Raw genomic sequence first — 13,905 nt, 5'->3', positions numbered from 1 at the left:
AAAAAAAAAAAAAAACAACTTTTGAAATATGTGATGTAAAACACACTAATATGCTATCTCATTTTTATTGACATGTCTTAAAATTTTAAAAATATGGCAAGTGGAATAGAATCCTTTCTGAGTTGGGATCGGCTATTAGGTTTTTATAGTAAAATTTAAGGGACTTCTGGTTTCTTATTCCCACATCCAGCCTTTAAGGTCCATGGAAACTTCCTGTAGACAACAGAGACTTTATGTATGTGACAAGCTGTGGCACTTAGGATCCCATGGCTGGAGTAGCTTACTCATATGAAATGAAACCATTTTGCTGCTTATAACAATTCAATGAAGTACTCCATGTCTTTATAATTTTCTATTTCTCTGGAAGTAATTGTTAGAAACTGCATATCAGGAGTCTGGCTCCTTGGAGACGTAAACTACCCATATTTAAACAGTAGAGCATTGTCATGCTAGTTGTTTTTTTGTTTGTTTTACTGTTTTGGCTTTTGTCAAACATGGTGACTCTAATATTACTAATGTTTTTATCTGTACAATCCAAACTTCTTAGAAGAAAAATGACCACAACAATTTCTTCTGGGTTGTTCAAAGTATTCTATGGATTCTAACTTCTCTTTTCAGTGCCCTTATCAGATTCAGATATCTGGTTGTCAAAAGACATTTCATTGTCAGAACTTTCTCCTAATGGTTTAATTCTGTGCTATTCTCCCTTGTTCGAAAGGACTATGATTCTATCGTGAAGCTGGTAGAGACTTTAGAAAAACTGCCAACCTTTGATTTGGCCTCCCATCCCCATGTGAAGTTTCATTATGCATTTGCACTGAATAGGTAAGAAGAAAAAGTTCCCTTCCATAATGCACTAACATGTTATTGTTTAACCGGCAGATTCCTTCCAGGGTCTATGTTTGCTGTAACATTGCAACGAGTACCTATTAGAATATAATCGTAACAAATCTACCTCAACCATGTGAAATACAGGCAGCATGCATTCTGATTTCTCTCTGATTTTTTTTTTCAGTAAAAAAAGTTTCACACTATTTGTGTATTTAAATTCTTACAATTCTTGTTTTTCTCTGTCAAAGTTTGTATTTGCTATTTATATTTTTTAGAATTTTGTAAGTTATATGAATATGACACTAACTTTAAGCAAATATATTCAACACCAAATGGTCATTCACACAAAAATTTAACTGGGGGGTAAGGATGGTTATGTCTAGGTGAACATATTCTTAATCAGACAATATTTTTACCAGAACTGCTCTGAACACACCTAATTATAATCAAAACTCTATTGGTCACATTTTAGATTATGTGCGCATAAATCTGCTAGGATTAGGACTGACACCATCACACCCAGTTTTGCCTCTGTGCTTTCTGTCTGCATCATGGCACACCCCAGGGCCACTTCCTACCTAGAGTCACCATGGAGGACCCTGGTGCCCTCGCCATCCAAAGCTTAGCTAGTTGTGCTGCTGGATTTTTCTGTGGTGAGAGAGTTGATTAAATATGTATTAATAATTACCACAACTGAAGAGAATGATGAAAAGAAAAAGGGAGGGGATACCACATTTATTTATCCATCTATTTATTTATTTATTTATTGAGACAATAGTCTCACTCTGTCACCCAGGGTGGAATGCAGTGACGTTATCATAGCTCACTGCAACCTTGAACTCCTGGGCTCAAGCAGTCCTCTTGCCCCAGCCTCCTGAGTAGCTAGGACTATAGACGTGTGCACTACCACACCCTGCTGATTTTTAAATTTTTTGTAGAAATGGGGTCTCACTATGTTGCTCAGGCTGGTCTGGAACTCCTGGCCTCAAGCGATCCTTCTGCCTCAGCCTCCCAAAGTGCTGGGATTACAGGCGTGAGCCACCACACCCTGCCTCTGCCACATATATTGAGTACTTGCCATGTGTCTTGTAAGCCTTTTTGTCCTTATTTTACAGATGAGGCAACTGAAACTTGGAAAGGTTGAATAACTGTTGTTCAAGCCTCATAATTAACACACCAAAAAACTGAGGCTCAAACCCAGATCCATCTGCTGCTGGGGTCTGTGCTCTCACCACTAGGCTCCGCTGCATCTTTCTAGAAGAAAATAGCATGTTACTCAACCAGAGATTGTTTCTTTTCTTCTCATCCATCCACTAACCTTATCAATAAATGTATAATGGGGGCCAGGCATGGTGGCTCACACCTGTAATCCCAGCACTTTGGCAGGCTGAGGTGGGAAGATTGCTTGAGGCAGGAATTTGATACCAACCTGGTTAACATAGCGAGATCCCCATCTCTACAAAAATTAAAAAGATTAGCTGGGTGTGTAGACACAGCTACTTGGGTGACTGAGGCAGGAGGATCGCTTAAACCTGGCAATTGGAGGTTACAGTGAGCTGTGATTGTGTCGCTGTACCAGTCTGGGTGACAGAGCAAGACCCTGTCTGTAAAAAAATAAAACAAAATAAAATTATTGTATAATTTAAATATATTTTCTCTTCCCATTTATTAAACATCTTTTTCTTTAGATTTGACAAGACTTAGATAAGACCTCTGGAGATTATCTGCTCCGACTAGTTTTCAAATAAGTTTTTTTTAAGGTGGTATTGAATATGTTATATTTCGAAATGAAAAGTAAAAGTCCATAAGAGCCTCTCATAATATTCCTTTGTGTTTTGTCTCTCTTTCCTAAAATATACTGAAATGATAAGCTTATTTGTATGAAGCAGTATTCTAAACTGAAGATATTTAGTACAAAGTGTAAAAAGGAATTTCATGGACAGAAAATTTGAGAATAAAATGATGCCTTTTTTTATAGAAGCTCTATTGAAATATAATTCATGTACCATATGATTTACCTATTTAAAGAGTACAACTCAACAGTTTTTAATTTATTAACAGAGTTGTGTGACCATCAACATACAAATTTTATAACATTTTCATCATCCCAAATAGAAACCCCCTACATATCAGCAATCACCCTCCCGTTTCCCTCTAAATACCAGTCCTAGGCAACTACTAATCTATTTTTTGTCTGTAGATTTGCCTATTCTGGATATTTCATGTAAATAGCATCACACAGAATGTGGTCTTTTGTGACTGGCTTCTTTCACTTAGCATGTTTTCAAAAGCAGAATTTTTATCTGGTTTTAAGAACTGTTTATACATACTTGATATTTAAAAATAAGATACATAAAGCAGCTTCTTAGAAAATCAGTTGGTCACACATGGAATTTAGGCAACTCTTGGATTAGATTTGGTTTTTGTTATTGTCTGTGAATTAGTTTGCTCAGTGTTTTGAAGGAAATGACATTAAAACCTAAGGTCAGGGTTTTGTCCGTATTTGGAATAATTTACTCTGCGCCATTTAAGACCATAAAACCACACCCCTGATCTCATTCCACCAACTTGAACTTGCCTATAGGCTGCAGGGAAATTGGAAGGACCATGGATGGACGAGTACAAAACCATCACCATTATCAGAAAAGAAACTCAAAGGAAATCCCTGTTAGACTCAGTAGACATACAATGGGATAAAAATTAGGCTTAGGACAGAGTTTTGCAGAGGACTCTTAAAATTTAATTATTGTTTTGAGTTTGCCAAATTTCACTAATGTAAATCCATATATCGGAGTTTTTAAAAAATAATCAGCCTGTATTGCTTCTGTAGTTTACAAATGTTTTCTACCTTAGGAGAAATCTGCCTGGAGACAGAGCAAAAGCTCTTGATATTATGATTCCCATGGTGCAAAGTGGAGGGCAGGTGGCTTCAGATCTGTATTGCCTTGTTGGTCGAATCTACAAAGATATGTTTTTGGACTCTAACTTCACAGACACAGAAAGCAGAGACCATGGAGCCTCTTGGTAAGTATACAGGCTATAAGTAACCCACTTAATTGGTAAATCCATAATGTAAAACATTGTTTGCAAGTGAGAGTGTTAAAGTACTGTTATCTATTAGATTGTATATTATGAACTAAATCTTAGATTCTATAACTTGGGTAAATAATTTGATGAAATTCCTTTAACATGACAGAGTAAATTGGGATAAACTGGACACAAACATAATGTAAGAAATATAATTTTTAAAAGATATTTGAAATATATAATATAAATAACAAAATATAATTTTGTGGAAAAAGTTATAAGAAGACATAAAAGAAGACCTGAATAAATGGAAAAATGCACCAACTGTGTGGATGAGAGGGCTTGATATTTTGAAGATGTTAATTCTCCCCAGCAGGGCTTTTAGTTTGATTTGACAAACTTGATTTCAAAATTTATTTGAACAAATAAAGGGCTAAGAATAGACTAAGCAATTTTGGAGAAGAACCAAGGTGAAGAGACTTGCTCTACCAGATAACAAGAGTTACTATAAAGCTGTAATAATTAAGATATTGCAGTGTGGCTGTAGGCATAGACAAATGAAATGCTAGAATAGAAGAGAAAGCCTGGAACAGACTGGGATATATATGAGACTACATTTATGACAGAGCAGGCTTCATGAGCTAGAGAGGAAAGAATAGATTCTTCAGTAATGGTCCTGGGAAAATTTATCTGCTTTGAAAAATGAAATAAATGGATCTTTATTTTAAACCATGCACAAAAAATGAAATCAAAGTGAATAAAAGACCAAAATATGAAAAAAATACTTGAGAAAAAATAGTTATAGAACAAAATATACAAACTATATTTACAACTTTGGGATAAGAAAGGATTTCTTAAAGAAGGCTTAAAAATAGGATAAACCTTAAAAGAAAAGATTGGGAAAATGGATAGCATTGAACTTGCTTCTGCTCATCAAGGTACTGGCTTTTGGAAATGGCAGAGTAGGTTCTGTTGCACTGGTCTTCCTGCTGATAACAATTATAAATGTTGGGGAAACACTTTTTTTAAAAAGTTGGAAAGCACCTAAGAGTGCTTTCAGAAACTGGAGAGGTTTTATCCTTGGATGAAGGGCACCACATTAAGGAAAATCCACATTTAAATGGCTTTTCCCTTGGGGGCACTCCCTAGTCTTCAGCGTACAGGGCAGGTAGAACCCAAGCAGAAAATCAGCGGAAAATGAGGAGTCAGTTTGAGGCTGCCAGAGTGCTTGGCAAATGAGTAGGATGACCCCCAAATGAAGAAGTCACAGAGAGAGGAGCCCCCAAATCTGTGTATAAACTCTGCTTCAATTCTTGCCTAACCCCTGAAGTGTGCATGTGCAGAGTGAGCTCAAAGGAATCTGGGGGGAATGGCATCTGGAAGGCCAAAGAATCTGAGCAGAGGTTTCAGCCGCTGTCCAGCTGTCCACAGGAGAGGAGACAGTTTCAAGTTTGAACCTCACCAAGTAAGAAGGACTTGATCAACAGCTTGACCTTTCCACTGAAACTCTAAAAGGGCCAAGCCTTAGGAATAAAAAGTATATCCCAGGACTAGGGGAGTGCACTAAAATTAGGAACAAAACCAAAATAGAGCTACCCTAATAAAACCTAAAACCGAGCCTCCTCATAATCAAGGTGAAGCACCAATAATTGCTTTGCCTGTTACAATAAAACTCAATGCTCATAAGGGGAGGATAACAGAATATTAACTCTCTATAACATATCATCCAAAATGTCTAATATACCATAGAAAACTACTAAAGATATGAAGAAATAGAAAAGTATGATCCATAATCAAGAAAAAAAATCAGTCCTAGAAATAGACCCATAGACAACACAGATTTTGGAATTATCAGACAAGGACCTAAAAATAACAATGATAAATATGTTAAAGAGTCTACTTGGAAAGATGAATATAATGGGTGAAAATATGAGGAATTGTAGGAGATATGTGGAAACTGAAAAAGAACCAAATGGAAATTCTAGAACTGAGAAATACAATATCTGAAGTCAAAACATCATCAGATGGGATTAACAGTAGATAGGACACAATACCATAAAAGATTAGTAAACTTGCAATAGGTTTTTAGAAATCATTGAAATTGATACAAAGGAAAGAAAAAGACTGAGAAAGAAATTTATTGTTTTGATTACCTGTGGAATAGCATTGAGTGGTTTAAATACTTTTAACTGGAGAGATACTATAGAGCAGGAAAATATTTGAAGAATTAGTGGCCAAATATTAATATGATCCAAATCTGATAAAACAAAATAGAACAAAACAAACAAACAAACAAAAACCCAGCTCACAGATAAAAGAAGCTCAGCAAAATCCAAAGAGGGTAAATATAAAGAAAATTATCCCTTGGCACATCATAGTAAAATTGCTGAAAAACAGAAATATAAGAAAATGTTATAAATGCATCCCAAGAAAAAAGATACATTACATCGGGGAAGGAGTGAGTGCTGACTTCTCATCAGAAGGAAGCCAGAGGACAATGGAATAACATCATTAAAGTGCTGAAAGAAAAAAATCAATCAACAAAGAACTCCATATCCAGTGATAATGTCTTTCAAAAATGAGAGTGAGGCCGGGCGCGGTGGCTCACGCCTGTAATCCTAGCACTCTGGGAGGCCGAGGCGGGTGGATCGCTCGAGGTCAGGAGTTCGAGACCAGCCTGAGCAAGAGTGAGACCCCGTCTCTACTAAAAATAGAAAGAAATTATATGGACAACTAAAATATATATATACAAAAAATTAGCTGGGCATGGTGGCGCATGCCTGTAGTCCCAGCTACTCGGGAGGCTGAGGCAGTAGGATCGCTTAAGCCCAGGAGTTTGAGGTTGCTGTGAGCTAGACTGACGCCACGGCACTCACTCTAGCCCGGGCAACAGAGTGAGACTCTGTCTCAAAAAAAAAAAAAGAAAAAAGAAAAAGAAAAATGAGAGTGAGAGTGAAATAAAGACAATTCTAGATAAATAAAAACTGAGATATAATGTGTTGGCAGCAGATCTTCACTATAAGAAATGTTAAAGGAAAATCTTTAGGACAAAAGGGAGTGACATCACATGGAAACTTGGATCTATAGGAAGGAATGTAGAGCACTGGAAATGATAAATATGTGAATAAATATAAAAGATACCATCAACAAAGTGAAAAAAATAAGTCATAAGTCAGGTGCAGTGGCACACATCTGTAGTCCCAGCTATTCAGGAGGCTGAGGTAGAAGGATCGCTTGAGCCCAGGAGTTCAAGGCTAGCCTGGGCAACATGGTGAGACCCCATCTCTAAGAAAAAAAAAAAAATTACAGACAGAGAATAATGAATATAATAAATATAGGATTTGTATTCAGTATATATAAATAATTCCTTAAAAATGTAAGAAAAAGAGATCAAAAACAGGCATAGGATATGAACAGGTCATTCACAAAAGAAGAATCACAAATGGCCAATAAATTTTTTTTTTTTGAGGGAGGGTCCAGCCCAGGCTGGAGTGCAGTGGTGTGATCACAGCTCACTGTAACCTCGAATTCCTGGGTTTAAGCAATCCTCTTGCCTCAGCCTCAGAGTAGCTAGGACTACAAGTGCACACCGCCCTGCCTGGCTAACTTTTTAACAATTTTTTTGTAGAAACAGGGTCTTTCTAGATTGTCCAGGCTGGTCTTGAACTTCTGGCTTCAAGCAATCCTCCTGCCTCAACCTCCCAAAGTGCCAGGATTATAGATGTTAGCTACCACGCTCAGCCCACTTATTTTAAAAACATATAAAAAGATGATTTTAAACTAAAACAATTATATGGCAGATTAGACTATTCAGATTAATGAAAATTTATAAATCTGACAGTATCAATTTTTGGCAAGAATGTTAGAGAAATGGGAGTCCTAATCCCCTGCCAGTTTTGCTGTAAATCTTTATAAGCACTTAAAGATTTTGGCATTATCAAGGAAAGTTGACAACTTGCCTACCCTAGGTCCAGCAGATTTATACCCTAGAGAAACTCTAGAAGTTTCTTTACATAAAAATTTCAACATAAAAAAAATCTTTAAAAAAAGTTGAGCAAAATAAGCAAGTGGCAGAAGGATACATAGAGTACAGTATCATTTATAGAATGTTTAAAATAGTCGTAGAGATCTAGTATAAGTATAGATGCATGGATGGCGTCATAAACTCCAAATTCAGTATAATGGTGACCAGTGGGGAGGAAGAAGTAGAAAGATATCTTGGAGTGATTCACACCCAGTTTCAAGTATATCGAAAACACTTTATTTTTTAAGCTGATATTACTCTTTTGTACTTCTTAGTATTCCTAAAATATTCCCTGATTAAAAAAAATATTAAAGAAGGCCATTTTAGTTCAGGAGTTCCTCTATAATAGCAGTACAATTTTTTAAAAGTTGTGAAACAGAAATATTTTATCACTTTAGCAGTTCAGAGGGACTGTCTTACTTCTTTTTTTGTGTTGCTATGACAGAATACCTGAGACTGGGTAATTTATAACGCAAAGAAATTTATTTCTCACAGTTCTGAGGGCTGGGAAGTCCAAGATGGAGAGGCATGTGAAAGGAATGTAACTACGCAGCCTTTTTGTTATTGTAAGATTTACATTTTAGGAAAATTCTTAATTAAAGGAGAATTAGAATCTGATATTTAGGAAACATGATGCCCAGTATAAATGCTTTGATATAGTAGTGATAATGAAATGCATAAGCAATCCTAAAAAGCCTAGTTTTCAAGATCAGTGTATTCAAATGGAAAACCTCTTAGATGAATTTAGTGTGCATTGTGCATAGGAATAAAACAGGAGTGTTTCCCCATTTGAAAACAAAACAATTTAGACTAGTGGGAAGCTTTCAAGGTTGCATAAGTTCAGTTCAGGAGTAGAGTTTTTTCTGGTTTTGTTTTTAACTTTCCATACTTAACAGATTCTGGTTTCTTTTTGATGATTTCAATTTAATCTAGGAACATTAACTGTCTCTCAAAAGAACTTTGTGTTCAAGGTCTTCAGGTCAAATAGAAGGTGTCAGAATTTTTATGACTTCCTTTTAAGCTGTCCATTAATTTTCTAGTAAGAACAGGGATAGCTGTTAGGGCTCAAAGACTCCTAATGGAACAGCCCTACGGAGCTGATCTTGTGTGTGTCACTTACTGATTTATTTAGTAATGTAAGAATGTCACTTTTACTGTAGAGTACTTACCCATGATCTGCCATTATTGTCATTATATCCATTTGTCCTAAAAAGACACTAATAGGGGTTCCCCTTCGCCAATTTTAAAATGGATGCTTTTTTATGCCTCAGTGGCTTTTAAAGCAATTTCAGTATTTCTTAGTGTCTTGATCTAACTTCCACGGTAGAGCAAACACACTCACTTGTGTTGACATTGTCCCTAACCTCCCTCTCTGTTAGAGCTGAGTAGGAAACTACCTTGTCCAGGTGCTGACAGGGGAGGGGACCACTGAGGGTGTCAGCATCTGGCCAGATATAGTCAGGATCACTCCTGCCCTGAGTCGTGGGTCCCAAAGGGATATTTCAGTTGACCTTTTCTTTTGAGTCATAATGCTCTGCGTTTTCACTTGTCAAATGAAGGTGCTGGGATAAAGAGCGAGGTGTCATGGCAGGTAGTCAGTCCCTGGAGCTTCTTTCCGTGGACTGAATCATTTTCTGTTGGCTTGAATAAACAGTGATCCACTGACCATGGAAAATTGAAGGATAAGAGCTTCAACTCAATGGAAGAAGAACCCCAAGCAGTTGTGATTCCAGTGGCTCGTGAAACCCTTTTTTGCAATTCTCCTTTTTAATATTGTTGATAAATTAAATGTTCCTCCCCATAATGGAGAAAGTTTTACACTCCTTTGAGCACAGTATCTGATTCAAGTACATACATAACAGCCTTTATTGCTACAGAAGTCCTCCAATGCAGATCTATTTTTTGAAAGCTTTAGATAGGGGTTCAGAACATGAAGATAGAAAATGAGAGAAAAATTTTAGGGTTTAGATTTTTTTAAGCTTGCTGAATTACGATATGTTGTTAGAAAAAACTTTTGTTGTTGACTTTTATCTGTGACAGAGGGTGAGTGGTTTGAATGAATACATCCTGCTAATTTAAGCATTTTAAAAAAAGAATAGCTCTCTAACATTTGATGTTTTCCATTGTCATTTCCTTAGTTATTTTTATCCATTGAAACTCTTGTGCATGGCTGAAAATAATGCTATTTTTTCCTATGTTTAAATTTCTATAATCCAAGTTAAAATATGAAAAATGCCTTTTTCATCTTCAGGTAATTAAACTGTAGTTTAGTTTTAGTTTAATAAAAGGTTGTGCCCTTTATCATAGCTGTTAAATACAAAGTTTGATTAATAAATAAGTTAAAGGTCGCAGTGGTGCCTGTCACATGTGCTGGCTAGAGGACAATTTGGGCTACAGAGGAAGGAGCAAGATGAGAGAAAAGAGTGTGGGAAGGTGGAAGGAAAGCCAACTTTTAAAGTTTGGAAGTTGTGACCCAAGAGCCTAGACTTATTTAAAAAATGGCCACCAAGTTTCTGAAGCAATAGACATAACAACTGGAGATGGTCCAAGGAAATATTATGGACAAATCACTGTGGCTTAGAGGGCCATGGAAGTTCTAATTGCCAAGGTTATCTCCACAATTTCTTTTTAACCTAATCTAAAAAGAAATAACCATAAAGTTGTTATGCTGAATTCCTATGCAGCTTGACTTATTTAGAAAATTTTGTCATATGCAGGATTTGTTCACATAGGCAGAAATAATAAACAAGCCCTTAAACCTTAGAGTTCACCCAAGGTTTTTGTACATTATTAATTATGGAGGCTTACAAGAACCTTATGAAGTAGGCAGGGCTCACATTTTTCTTCCCATTTGACAATGGAGGAAATTGAAATTCAAAGAACTCAAGTGAATTTCGTGATGCCCTGCGATTAATAAAATTTCAAATCTAATTGTTTCAGATCCAGTGTTGTTTTTACTACACCCTAGGCTCCCTTTTCCTGGAGTTTCCAGGAACAGACATTTCCAGCAATGTCGGTTCTGTTTTGTTGAAGGTATGGACTATTGGGAGACTGACGAGGGATCAGTGTTGACTCAATACTTGGAAACACCGTAACCATAGGCAAATTACTTAACCTTTAGGAAATTCTGTTTTCTTATTTAAGAAATAGGAATAACACCTGCCTTATGGGATAGAATTCTCTTGGCATCCTGCAAGTAGCAGAACACCTCACTCCAATGGGCTTAACATAAGAAAATGTAACTTCTAAAATATGAAATTCAGAAGTAGGACTGGCTGTAGGGTATGTGGAGTCAGCAGCTTAAGAATATCAGCGTCCTTGCTATTGCTATAGGTGGCTCTGCCCACAGGTTGGCCTGCGGCCATTCCAGAATCAACCCAGATGAGCTACACCAATGCCAAGGGAAAATGAGGCGATCTTTTCCAGTATCTTTATCTTAGGACTGAGGAAACATGCTCATAAAAACCTACTTCAGACTTTCCTCACCTCTTTATGATTCTAATATTTCCTTATCAGTCCAGAATTACACAAATCACTAGCAAAGGGGATGACATTTTCGCAACTGGTTTGACTAATCTTTTTGGGAGGGATGAGAGCTTTGCTGTGAGGATTAAATGAAACAACATATGTTAAAGTCCTGGAATTTAGTAGGCATTTAGTGTTATATCCTTAGTGTTTAATGTGTAAAAATATTTTGTATTTCCTTACATAGGTGTTATATTTATCCATGCTCAAAATGGACATTTAACTACATTAAATTTCCTTGTAAAATAAAATATTCCCAAGAGCCCTTTCACTCTTCTTTCTGGATCTAGCTAAACATTTTAGCTAATGAGGGAAAGTGTATAGAGTCTGTATAATTTTTACACAGACCTTGTCTGAATTTCATTTCTCAGGGCTATTGTGGGGTCTTGCGAAATGGGCAGTGCTTGCTTGAAATCACATTTGGTTTTGGAGAAGGTGGTGTTCTCATTCTTAAGGGGAGATATGAAATCATTTTTGGAACTTTAGAAGGAAATTAGGTGCCTGTACTGTATAAGAGTAATTATGTCTCTCTTCTTGCAAAGCCAAAAAAGATCCATAGCCAGGAAATTAAAGGCATTAAGTCTCTTTTTAGCATTAATATGTTCATTTTTCCATAGTAACTTGGGAAAGAACAGAGAGCCTGGCCTTATCAACTAATTTTTCTTTTACGTCAGTGACAGTGCTATTCAAACAGCAATGTGTGCCTAATAAAGATTTAGTTTTTACATTATTAATGGGGTTGGCTTTACTTTGGAAGAGTTATGTAATGAACTAATCTACATACAAATAAAGACCAATGTCTTTTTTCCATTGGCCAGATTAATTAGCCTTTTTTCCCTTTGTCTTGGCCTCAAGATATCTTTCTCCCTGTTATCTCCGTTTCCACCACCCTCCTTCCCCCTTTTCTCCACCTCCAGGGTTTTATCTCACCATCTTTCCATTAACGCCATTTTTTTTTTAGTCCTTTATTGTGTGTATTAGATGAGTTTCCAAATGTTTGATGATTTTTATTTTTAGAACACAAAGCCTGAGAGCTCTTAGTAATGCAGCATGACGCTGAGCTCATTGGTGACCAGATGTAGATGGTTCCTAAGGGACCAACAGTTCCAGGATGACCTGGGAAATTGGGTAAGGCACACAGTATGCCCACAGCTGCTTTGTAAACGAGTGCCTTGGGACATTGGTCTCATGCTTTGACCTTGATTTAATACCACGTTCATCGGATGATAGATTGGATAAAGCTGTGTTGTGACCTGACCAAGTTGAAGTCCATGAATGATATGGATGATGGATTGGATGAAGCTGTGTTGTGACCTGACCAAGTTGAAGTCCATGAGTGATAATATTCAATGTGTCACTGTGGAGGTTTCCTAATTGTGACTAACAAATATGGAGCACCTAAAGAGAGCAACTAAGTCTTGCTTTATGTAATTCATTTATCAGAGGAATGAGTGAGAGAACTAGATATTTGCCAGGCATTATGCTGAAAAGGAGGGAGAATCTGGAAGAATGGGAGGATTTCACTCAGTGAACGAAAGTGATTGTTTCCAAACCTGGCTGAACATCAGAATTGCGTAGGAAGGTTTTCAGCAATGTGGAATTCTTTGTCCCTGGACATTCTGCTTTAGTGGGTCCACTTTATTGAATAGATTAATCATAATTGATTATTATAACTATTCCCCTTTTACTAAATGTTTAGATTTTCCCCATTTTTGCTGTCAGTCTCTTCCTCCTAAATCTTTACTATTCTTCATATCCTCAAAGATTAAATCTAACCTTTAGCCCCTCCCTGTCTCTCCTTCAGAGTTCTCCCAAGTGGGTCCCCTCCCATCTTTCCAGCCTTCTTAGAATATGGGTTTGCGTTTTAACTGGAAAGAAGTGGGGTGGTTATGGGAAGGATAAGTGTAGACTGGTCATAAACATATGAAAACTCTTCACCTTCAGGAGTAATCAAATTAGAGCAAGTTAAAATCCTGAGGTATTCTTCTTTTGTTGCAATCAATTGGCAAAGATGAAAAGAGAGAGAATACCTTATTTTGGCGTGACTGCAATGTAAAAGTCACTCTCCTCTACTGCTCTTGGAAATGTGAATTGGTAAGACCTTTCTGGAAAGTTATTTGGCATTATATATCAAGAGCTTTGAAATAATTCATGTTTTTTGATCCAGTTCTGTCATTGGGAAACTATCCTAAAGAAATAGCAGATATAAAACAAAGATGTGTTTACAACGATGTTCACTTCACTGAATTTTATGGTAACAAAAAATTGGAAGAAACCCAAATGTCTCAAAATAGACAAATTGTTAAATAAAAGTGTAGCATCCTCATGTGATGGAATATCATCCATTCGAAATTGTGGGGAGATTTTTTGGTGGTAAAATATATATAACATAAAATTTACCTTTTTAACCGTTTTAAGTGTACAGTTCAATGACATTAAGTACATTCATATTGTGCAACCATCACCACCATCCATCCACAGAACTTTTCTCATTTTGC

At 36.6% G+C, this 13,905-nt stretch overlaps 1 protein-coding gene across 1 annotated transcript in view; it reads left to right on the top strand.

Annotated features, from left to right (window-relative positions):
* The window catches only part of MAP3K5 (mitogen-activated protein kinase kinase kinase 5), a 196,164-nt gene that overhangs the window by 79,443 nt on the left and 102,816 nt on the right, over positions 1 to 13,905 (top strand). The window contains exons 6-7 of the mRNA XM_069487666.1: positions 719 to 825; positions 3,685 to 3,855. Of these exons, the coding sequence (XP_069343767.1) occupies positions 719 to 825; positions 3,685 to 3,855 (278 nt within the window). The remainder of the gene's footprint in view (positions 1 to 718; positions 826 to 3,684; positions 3,856 to 13,905) is intronic.

This window comes from Eulemur rufifrons, chromosome 15 (genome assembly GCF_041146395.1).
Source record: "Eulemur rufifrons isolate Redbay chromosome 15, OSU_ERuf_1, whole genome shotgun sequence".
Taxonomy (NCBI): Eukaryota; Metazoa; Chordata; class Mammalia; order Primates; family Lemuridae; genus Eulemur; species Eulemur rufifrons.
The sequence above is the reverse complement of the archived record's forward strand: the minus strand, read 5'-3'. Positions and strand labels throughout refer to the sequence as shown.